An 11506-nucleotide genomic window follows, 5' to 3' on the forward strand; every position below is an offset into this window, starting at 1 on the left:
TAATTTATGGGAATAGTATACTAGCATCCCGTTTCACATCATAATAAAAAGCGATAGTTTATCGCGCGATAATACAATTTACAAATTTTTGTTAATTCATATCGCGAGTCTTTTATGCAACATATTTAACTAGTTTTAATAATTTCTAGGAAAATTATACAAGCCCCCGTAGCATGGCATGTGACGGCGTTTTTATCGCAAGAAAACCATCCCTAATTTGATTTTTATTATGACGTGAAACGGAATAGTGACAGTTTTTTGCGCGATAAAAAAGGCGTAGCGAGTGCCATGCTACGGTGGCTGGTTGATACTGTGGATGGATACTATGCAGAGATGTACAATTAAAAAAAAATGTTTATCCATTTTTCTTCATTTTTATGTACTTTAAGTTTGATATAATTTATTAGATTTTATATTTTTGAGTACAAAAATAAAAGAAGTACTATTTACTTACTTGTTATCACTGGGTTTTTATAAATATAAATAAGGTCCTAAAAAATTCCCTAGGTATTTTACAGATTACACATCATGATAAAATCATGAAGTGGTGGTGCGTCTTTCGCTAAATGCTACTCTGTGGTTTTCTTTGCCCACAAAATAGCACCACAATGCTATGATATATGGTTGTGCAGAGACAGAGATTTGTTTTAATTCTGAATGCTGTGGTTTTCTTTGCCTACAAAACCGCACCGCAAAGCTTTATTTTATTCAATCTTTGCAATTTTTGCTGTTCTTTCTACATCATATGTAAAGAAAAAACAATAAAGCTAATTATGACATTGACAGTTGATAGCAAATCAGTCAGGTTCGTTTTGACTTTGATTGATTTCCGGATTCTAGAGATGTGCGAAGTAAATCTTTGAAAAGAACGTAAATCTTTAGATCATACAGAGTAAAAGTGTTATGAATACGTATGTATCAGTACAAATTACAGTGAAGCTACAAGTACATGTGTTATTTGTTTGAGTACCTGCTATTTGCAACTTCTAGCAAACCCATTTGTTCATCATCAGCAGATCATAAACAGAAATATGGATTTGAAGATTATAAAAAAAGATTTATTAAAATGATTTAATAACTCTTCGAAGCTCACGGATATAAATCTTTTAATGAATCACTCATGAGTTACACATCTCTACTGAATTTACTTCAATTGAAAATTAGAATGAATCAAGTAAAATTACACTCACCCATTTGTTAAATTACATTTCATAGAAGTTAAAAAGTTTCAAAATTTTTGTGGTATTGTCTTTACCTGTAAATCTAGGACGTTTAAAATTTCGCTGGTATTGTAAATATACTTTACCAAGATAAAAGTGCTTTTAGGTACGAATATCATTTTTGAGTTAAATTAATATTTTTAAAAGTTATAATGAATAACGAGGAAAATAAAGACTTGGCGCACCGGCAGCATGTTAAGTATTTCATGCGATTTTTAAATATTTTACCTTCGTCATTATCGTCTCACGATACAACCAGGTACATATTATTTGGTTTATGATTTATTTAATTTGCAACTGTTAATGTTATAAGTATAGTTTGCCTTCACATGACGTAAATAAAATATAATACATATAATTGTTAAATGAAATATATCATACAAAATATTCTCAATGACAAAATGACCCTAACATTTTCAAAATGTTCTTTACTTTCATTACACTCACCCGCCTGTTAACCATTTCTGAGTACCTTGTTATGGTTAAATGGATATAAGTAATTATAAACCAAGATTATGTTTGCTCAATTAATATACAGATGTTTAATAAAATTATTAATAAAGTAAATTGGCAAGCACTGGAGTCAATCCTTTACTTGAGGATAGTAATTAAAAATAGAATTTAGCCAACAACTTTAAGGTTTTCGTATTTAATCTTCTAATATTTCTTTTCAGAGTAACAATAGCCTATTTTTCTGTGTGTGGTTTGGATGTGCTAGGTACCATATCGTCGCTTTCAGTAGAACTAAGAAATCGAATAGTAGAATGGATCTACATGCTTCAAGTCCATCCAAATAAAGAAAGTGAGTGTAACAGCAGTAATTTTTTATCCCCTTTGCATTTATACATCTCAGATGCATAATTCTGGAATGAAGTCAACTGTTTAGATGAAGTTACTCTCGTCTTATCTCAACCTTTTCAGGAGAACATAACCCATATAAGATATTTGTAAAATTGCACTATATGAATAAGTCTTTTCCCCTTTGTTGGCTTGTACGACATCCACAGGGAAGAGTCAGGAACTACATGACACTAATAATGGCTTTGACACAAAGATGTCTGGTTAATTGACCTCACTCCTATTTATAAAAAAAGTATTGAATAAGGTTTTGCACTTCTTTGATATAAACCTTTGTTATCCCTGAAGATCTAGTCTGTGTCAATGCTAAACTTCATCAAAATTGGTTACCTTGTTATCAGTTTTTTCCCTACTAAAAAAGGAAAAAACAAATATTAAAGAAATTTCCCTCTTTGATATTATTAGTATGGATTAATCTTGATGTTTAAATGAAGTGGTTGTTCAATGTTTGCTGATAAAGTAATTTATTTACTAAAGTAAAACACTATTAACCTTGCTATTGATAATGTGCTGCCTAGTTATGCCTGTTTATGAACATGACGAACATGAATGTGAATAAAAGTATGCAGTAGGTAAAAATATGTAGACTCTGGCCAGCCTACCCTTATAGGAAAAATATGTGATTGTATTGTGAGAGTATAATATAAATATGGGATATCACTCGCATGAATTTTTATTTTTACAGTTGGCAGATAATTTGAAGTCAGTCAATGAATGTAGTGTTAGTGAACAACTTCATCATTTTCTTTCTTTGAAATTGAGTTATTTAACCAATCAGTGGGCTCTTTTGGAATGTTGGTAGTCTATGTACTAATATAGCTCCCGTGGGAATTTACCAATAAAGCAGTAGCCAGTGTTGCTATTGAAAGTCTATTTTATACAACATATTATATCTCTGTGCTAAATTTTGTCAAAATCTGTGTTTGAGTTTATTCCTTATAAATAAAAATTCAAATGTTTCCTCTTTGTAATATTCGAATGGTTACATACATATAATCACGTCAGAGCCATCCACCAGAGTAAAACAAATTTAGTATGGATAATAGAGACACATTCCTTAGCAATATTCATTAAGAAAAAGAAAACAACAGAGAGAGAGGTAAAGGCCCACCTTTTCGAAAGGGGTTTGTGGAAGGAGAAAGAACTAAAAATGTATAAAATTTAAAGCCAATTCTTTGTTTTCAGATGGCGATATGTCCATGTGTGGTTTCCAAGGCTCCTCCACAATCAACGTTGAGCTGGGCCCCGAGAACAGCCATTACAAATGCGGCCATCTTGCCATGACGTATACGGGACTTTGTATGCTGTTAACTTTGGGCGATGATTTATCTAGAGTAAACAGGAAAGCTTTGGTACAAGGTAAAATTTTCATGGTTTATGGGAAGTAATTAACTATAGTAGGTTAATAATATTTTGTGAACAAATAACACAGGTTTAAAGCTTTGGGTGGGCACTATGTCACTATCTCTGAATCTCTAATTACTTTAGAGTGAAAGAGTAGATTTTGAGTCTTCTGGACAAACGGCTCTTTCTAACCCGGGAGGGATGAAAACGTATCTAATATATGTATGAGCCTATATCTCAAGTTGTGCTAAAGTAAAGTAGTAGTGAATTCGAGGCTTGCGGTATGGGAACACACACATACATTTCATCTTAAAATCTGCATTAAAAAGATTAACATCCATGACCCAGCTCAATTTGAATACAGTCATTGCTATCTTGACCTCATTGGGGATCGAACTCAGATTAAAACTTTAGGACTCAAAGGCAAGCATTTTAACACTACGCTAGATAGGACAGTTTCATGTGTGTGTCGAAGAAGCGGCAATATAAAATGAAATTTATTATTATTATTAAGCTACTGTAATTAAGAGTAATGATAAGGTTAATTATATTGTTGAGGATACATAAGACAAATTAAATAGCGTACGTAGATAATATCACGTAGATATAATAAATAAGCATCAAGTCACATTATAAAGATAGTATGAAGTAATAACATATGATTCTTAAGTATATATACCTACAGTACACTCATATAGAGTATTCACTGTACTGATAAAAATAAGGTAAGGGGCTTATTGATTTTGTTAGTTTTAACAATTTGATAATAAGGCCTTTCCAAGAATAACCCTAAGCCCTTTTCAGTACCAAGTTGTCATAAGGCTTTATTCATATATATATCTTCTTTAGATTATTTTAAGTCTCGGCAAGTATAGATAATTATATGTACATACAAACATATAATGACGTCTTTAACCCTTACTGGGTAGACAGCCAAACAGCCTAAAAAATCAGCAGTATGGCTTAAAGATGGAATTGAGCCATCGCTTAAAAGAAGAATCCCAAGTTTATTAGCTAATCCAATCCCTAATGAATTTACATGTTATATAATGCTTAGCTGATGCACTTACGGTTACGGGAAAACATCATTACCATATAACCCTCAATGAATTTGAACTTGTACATACACTGCCTCCTGTGGTTTTAAACACTTATTTTTCTTAAGTATCGCTTAGTAAAAAAATTATACACCGCGGATTAATACGTATTGATAGGATTCAATTGTTTCCTTTGGGCTCAGTTTTATCTCATTCCGTTTGGAGTCTGCGTCTTTGGGATTATTATTTTTTTCACTTTGATTCTAGATCGTCGTGTACCTTGATTCATTGTTACATGCATACATATAGTCACGTCTATATCCCTTGCGGGGTAGACAGAGCCACCAGCCTCGAAAAGACGATAATATACATATATATATATGTGGGAGAAGTTTTGTTTTTTGTTTTTATTTAAATCCTTTTTGTTAGCTGACCTCTTACTTATTTTTACGTTGGTAACATTAAGAGATAGAATAGTGAGTCTGTGGTACGATGTAAGACGTTATAAGATGTGTTTCTAAGAAGTCCAATAAAAAAAGAAGATTTACGATATAATTCCGCACTGTTTTACTTTCATTCCCACATATATACTATAATATAGTCACGTCATACATACATATTATGTACATACTATGTATGTATGTATGTTAAACTATAAATCGTAATGGTTTCATCATTGTAATAAAATATAACATGTTTCAGGTGTGAAGGCACTGCAGACGAAGGAAGGCAATTTCTCGGCAACGCTCTCCGGCTGCGAGTCGGACATGCGGTTCGTGTACTGCGCCGCTTGCATCAGCTACATACTGAACGACTGGTCAGGGTTCAACATTGAGAAAGCTACGGATTATATCCTTAAATCTATGGTAACTATCATTCATTTATTGATATAATCACTTGTATCCCTTGTGGGGAGACAGGGTAAGCTGTCTTGAAAGTTTGATAGGCCACGTTCAGTTTAGCAGCGGGCAGTGACAGAATTGAGATTCAACATTATCCTATGCAGGGTTAACCATGATTCAATGTATATGGGAGGGTTTTAGAGGTCATTCGGGAGTCGCTTCGTGTAAAAACCTGACTTACCGCTTACCGCTCCATTGTTATGTTCAAAAGACGCATCCCGCCCACCTCTATGGAGAGATTACGCTAGAAAAAAAATAGTACTTATATTTTTCTTTTTCAGAGTTATGACTACGGCATAGCCCAATGTCCAGAATTGGAATCTCACGGCGGCACGACATTCTGCGCGCTCGCCACGCTGGCGCTCACCGACCAACTCGACAAGTTGACCCACGAACAAACTGAGGGGTTGAAGCGATGGCTGCTCTTCCGACAAATCGACGGCTTCCAAGGCCGTCCCAACAAACCTGTCGATACATGTTACAGCTTCTGGGTCGGAGCGTCACTGAAGATTCTAGACGCTTTACAAATGACCAACTACGCTAATAACAGGAGGTATGTCTACGAAACGCAGGATCAAGTCGTCGGAGGGTTTTCTAAGTGGCCAGACACTTGTACAGATCCTATGCACACTTATTTGGGCCTTGCAGGTCTTAGTTTAATAGGAGAAAACGGTCTTTTAGAAGTAGTCCCCACTTTAAATATCACGAAAAGGGCGTACGAACATTTGAAAAATTTGCAGGAACAATGGGCGAATGAGTCATAGCTTAGAGACACATGTGTGAACCTTGCCTTATAACGGACGCTGCTTATTTTTTTTTTAATTGTAAGTTGTTATCGCTGGCCATTGTTAGCCGGGTGATTTTTTTTAACAATACAGTGATTGTTGTGCTGCCTTTAAAATGATGAATAGTATTATGAGTTCTTCTCGTTTTTTTTTTTTCAAAATTATTTCTAAGCAATTGTTGCGCTATAATTTAATTTGTATAAATTAAGAACTTTAAAATTATGAGGGTGTAGAACTTTTTATAAACCTAATGTCAGATATAAAAATTAGTATCGACTTTCCATAAATAAAATTATCAATAATTTCTGCGGAATAACAATAGGTATTGCTACTTATTTGTTATTTTGTAGATTTTTTAAAGTACACCAGTGACATTGATTGTATTGAATGAAAAGGATCGCACTAAAGAAAAAAGATTATATCTAAACTTGATTACCCCTTAATGCACGAATTTACTCTTTAAATTTTATACAGGTTCTAAATTGTATGCATTGAAGGCCGATAATATTTTTTATATATGTATCAATATATTTTACTTTTATGTTTGAAAAATTAGACTACTTACCACCCTCAAAATATTGTGTACGCTTGTTGGACGTTTTTTTCTGAGATCATTGGTTTTATTCGAAAAGGTATTATTCAAAGATTGTTAGTACTTAACTGCGTTTATGAATGATAGGTGCTAATTTTATATAACAAGGTACTCAGTACCGGAGAACAACGATTTATTGTGAAGTATTCGATTGGAAGTATCGCACATCGAATAATAAGAATAAATCCACATTAATATTGTAAATGCGAAAGTCTGTTGACATTATTGCTGTTTCATATAATATACTTAAATATATGATTTTGCGCAACGCAAGTTTATGTTCGTGAACTACAATCTGAATATATACTTTTTACATTCTGTGATTACATGTACAGTCAACGACAGAAAAACATGGGCTGTACATATGTAAGTCGATATGCCATATTTCCCGTCGAAACTTAATAAAATAGTACAATATAGGATATCTCGCATTGTGCCATATATTTTACAATGGCGATGAAGCATTTGTAGTTAGGCATTTATCAAATTTTTCGCACAATTATTAATGTTAAGGCATTTTTATTGATGTATTTTAGAACCACTGTCTATAATTTTTGCATCGCGAAAATATACGATTGTATATATTTATTGATATACGATATGTAAAAAAAGCAATATTAAATTTTTCTAAAAATATGTAATGTGACTGTGTAATTTTTTTTATGGCTGAGTAAACAAACAATTGAAAAAATCGAACAATCAATTCACCTGAGAGTTGTATGAATGGGTCGATATTACAGCCTAAAAATAAATATTCACCCATTAAACGTAATTATGGGACAATATTTATTTTTAGACAAAAAAATTATGAGCACAATAATATACGGGATTAATAACACTTATTGCTAAGCTTCCCTTCTCTTAACAGATAAGGAAAGATCTCGTACGCGTCACTGTAAAATGAGTCTAACTGCACAAGCCATCAAAATCAAATTCCAAAATGTTTAAACATTATTATGGGTCATTGAATTTTTACTTTATTTAGTATTATAGTATTTATTATTATTATGCCAAGTATTTATTGGAGTTGCAAACTTGAGACACTAAATAAACATATATGAAGAAAATTTATTAAAGATACCACTCAGGGTCATTCTCCTATAATACAATTTTGCGGTGCTTTCAGAGTCATGTATGAGTTATCAAATTTCCGAAATGTTTTCAAATTGTCGAGTCAGTTGCCATTGCAAACGATAAACCTTTTAAAAATAATCTCCAATTGGTATAAAATTAGACACATATCCACCTGTATGTGTATTTTTTATTTCTTTATTGTATTGTTTGTACACGTTTATTTGTATATTTATTGTTTTCTCTTTTATTGTAATAATATACTGAGAATTGAGCAAAACGTTTTTCAATTTTATATCACTTACTGCATCAGACTCATTATCTATTTGAGTTTATGTTTACTTTCCAACTCCTAGGTACGACTTCAGAGTATATACTACGTTTTAAAATGGGTACGGTAATGACCACCACCAGTCACCATTACCTTTCATATTAGGTACATAACAATTCTTGAGTTTTATTCTACGGTACTATAACTGCGCGGAAAACTGCGTGCGTTGTAAGACGACAACATATCGTTTCTACAGTTTCAAAAAGGTTCTATATTAAATCATTATTATCTACGTCTTATTTAATTCGATTTATATGTTTTGAACTTATATTCGTGAAACGGACGATTTTTTTTCATATACCACTGTCAGAAGTTACTGCTTCTTTCTCGCGAGTAGAGGCAAAAGTAACTTCAAAGTTGTAAATTAGTTATTTACGACACCTGAAGTTGTATAATCTCATATATTGATATTGACACGTCTCTATCCTTTAGGTACAACGGGGTCGACAAAGCCAGTAGTCTCGCAAAATTCGAAGGTTCCTGTTTAGCGGCATTATGATGGTATTAACTTCAGAGATAGTAACGGATTAGAACTAGAAGCCTTAGCCAAACCAATCGCTTATATGAATAATTTCAATTTTAAAAGCATATTTTTTCTTTGGTGTCAGACGACCACGGAAGATGACCATTGATATTCAAAGAATGTATTAATAAGACTTGTAATTACTTTTTAATAAGTTGAATGTCTGAATTAATTAACGTCTAATGCCGTGTCGATGAGCCCGACGTGTCATGGGACATTGAAATTTAATGGAAAACTTTAGAAAACTCCAACTTTGCCCTTTCAAAGTTCGGTCGAGAATTTTTTACCGCATCCATTTTATGATACGGATTTGATAAAGTGACTTTCGATGTCTTCTGAAGATTTCCTTAAGATCGATTACTAGAATAAGATTCAATTAGATTTGATTCCTCATTTTTATAATATTTTCAGAAAGTTTTAATTAGTAGATACTATAGCCCATAGTATTATAGTGCCTTAGGGTAGAGTTTACGAAGGGTTCTTCTTATATTTAAAATTCTCGTGTCACACGATATTTTCGTTCCCGTACTCCTCCGAAACGGCTCGACCGATTCTCATGAAATTTTGTGAGCATATTGAGTAGGTCTGAGAGTCGGCCAACATCTATTTTTCATACCCACAAAATGTTAAACAACGTTTGCCGGGACAGCTATTCTTTTATAAAAAATTTGTTCTGCCTATTAGTAGAACATATTGTAGTACTAAAAGGTCTAACCTGCTTACCTTAAGGCATCAGGTTTTATTTCATGTCGCTATCGGGTAGACCACTTTTCATAATTTTTATTGATTATGGTTAGGTAAAATTTTAACTTTTCAATTATATCACATCAAGAGATTTTATTTATAACCTTAAAATGTTTAATGTAAATAAGTAAATATAAATATATACGGGACAAATTACACATATTGAGTTAGCCTCGAAGTAAGGTCGAGACTTGTGTTACGAGATACTAACTCAACGATACTATAATTTATAATAAATACTTATATAGATAAACATCCAATATAATTTTAGTTTCACCTTATCTAATTACTACGGAGTGATTCATTCGTTTCGTACTGTGCGTATTTTACTTTCGTTCATTAAATATTTGTCTTTGGATAGAGCTGTTAGAGTCCATTCGCCTGATTTATTAATTTAATATAATTATTAAGATAGTTCCTAGCAAAGGTTATATACCTGCAACACGTCTATATTTGAAGTTTACTTGGTTTAACTAAAGATGCGTACACATTGGACCAACGAACGCTGACGAATCTCATTCTTCGGCCCGGTGTAAACGCAGCTTTAAGTTTTGTTTGTCGTTACGTTGACAAAACATATGCAAGTATAATGATAACGTCTATCTTATAATATACATACATACATATGGTCACGTCTATATCCCTTGCGGGGTAGACAGAGCCAATAGTCTTGAAAAGACTGTATGGCCACGTTCAGCTATTTGGCTTAATGATAGAATTGAGATTTAAATAGAGACTGGTTGCTAGCCCATCACCTAAAAAAGAATCCCAAATTTTTAAGCCTATCCATTAGTCGCCTTTTACGAAATCCATGGGAAAGAGATGGAGTGGTCCTATTCTTTTTCGTATCGGTGCCGGGAACCACACGGCACATCTTATAATATTCATCGAGTTATTTCTTTTAATAAGTTTTTATTATTGTCTCATTTTAAACCATAATCATAAAAATTCTACCGGTTTTATTCAACAAATTAGTATCAGATTTGTTTCTGTACGATTAAATTCACGTAAAAATAATCAGAGCATCAGTAGGACTCAATAATCAAGTCCTTCTACTGTTTTAAAACCTTTGGTTTGGAAATGTTGAGAGGATGAATGAAAGCAGTTTAAGTAAGCAAATACTAGACAAGGCAGCTTTAAATGAGAACCTTGGAAGGGTCAGGTCAAGAGTACTCTAAACCGATGAGCTTAAAAAGATTAATGAAAGTACCTAGTCAGAATGGTCATGAAAAGTGGAATTTTTTTGTCTCTGTCTATCCCTCCGGGTAAGAGGCGTGTTGTAAGGTAACATATAAAAAGCACCTTGATATTTTGTTACAGTATTTTCCATCGATATTCTTAATACCTAAAGACTGTAATTTACTAGCAGCGATATAAATAAGGGCCGAAAGATGTCGCCGCCGTGGGATTGAAACCTGACCCTATAGTTTTAATAAGGGATTCAGAATACGAACCGAAATTTTCTCCATCCATTAATTAAACAAGAAAGCAGATCGTCTAGATAAAGCACTATAAATCTAAATGATGAATAGGTGGGCTCTGTTGGATCGGAATTGTAAATTGCTTATTTGTGTCTATTTGTGGTCCGGGACAAATTAAAAGTGTCATAGATGTGACTATTTGAATCTCAATTTTATCGTTAAGCCTAACGTGGCCTATCAATGTTTCAAGACTGTTGGCTCTGTCTACTCCGCAAGGGATATAAGATACACGTAATGTAGTTCAATCGGATTGCCTACGTGCTATCAAAATTTAAACGAAATTTTCTTTTCTTTCTTTATTTATGTATTAATTTGGTGAAACGGATTAAGGGTACATCACATTATTAAGTCATGCAAAAATTTACAAAAGTAGGTAAATAGTGGCATGGCATGTAAGTTGAATAAACAAACTAAAAAGCCGTTCCCTGCGTATGTGGACATCGCGATTATTTTTAGCACCTCGTTACAAATTTCTGTATTTATACTATAACTTTTACAGTTTCATTATTATTTTTAAAACTCCTAAAACTTAAAAAATGTATTAACGTTTCCTAGGTACCTGCGAATTTTCAACAAATAGGCGTGATATACTTGAGGTACCTATCTATCTGCTGTCTG

The 11506-nt window shown here is 33.1% G+C and overlaps 1 protein-coding gene across 2 annotated transcripts; it reads left to right on the forward strand.

Annotated features, from left to right (window-relative positions):
- Positions 1-866: 866 nt before the first annotated feature.
- LOC106129758 (geranylgeranyl transferase type-1 subunit beta) lies at positions 867-8063 on the forward strand. 2 transcript variants are annotated; one of them, XM_013328425.2, is made up of 5 exons: positions 867-1326; positions 1895-2022; positions 3264-3437; positions 5162-5325; positions 5643-8063. In XM_013328425.2, exons 2-5 carry the CDS (start codon positions 1995-1997, stop codon positions 6123-6125), a joined length of 849 nt encoding a protein of 282 aa, XP_013183879.2. In that variant the 5' UTR covers positions 867-1326; positions 1895-1994; the 3' UTR covers positions 6126-8063. The 2 variants fall into 2 exon arrangements, with proteins under 2 accessions (XP_013183879.2, XP_013183878.2); XM_013328424.2 differs by having other exon boundaries at positions 867-1479; positions 5643-8062.
- Positions 8064-11506: the final 3443 nt, after the last annotated feature.

Source organism: Amyelois transitella, chromosome 16 (assembly GCF_032362555.1).
Source record: "Amyelois transitella isolate CPQ chromosome 16, ilAmyTran1.1, whole genome shotgun sequence".
Classification (NCBI taxonomy): Eukaryota; Metazoa; Arthropoda; class Insecta; order Lepidoptera; family Pyralidae; genus Amyelois; species Amyelois transitella.

Excerpts from the sequence above, each read along its gene's own strand:
- LOC106129758 (XM_013328424.2), top strand. The coding sequence starts at position 1,373 with ATGAATAACGAGGAAAATAAAGACTTGGCGCACCGGCAGCATGTTAAG. Across the intron at positions 1,480-1,894 it reads TCGTCTCACGATACAACCAG|AGTAACAATAGCCTATTTTT; the intron begins GTACATATTATT and ends ATTTCTTTTCAG. Across the intron at positions 3,438-5,161 it reads CAGGAAAGCTTTGGTACAAG|GTGTGAAGGCACTGCAGACG; the intron begins GTAAAATTTTCA and ends AACATGTTTCAG.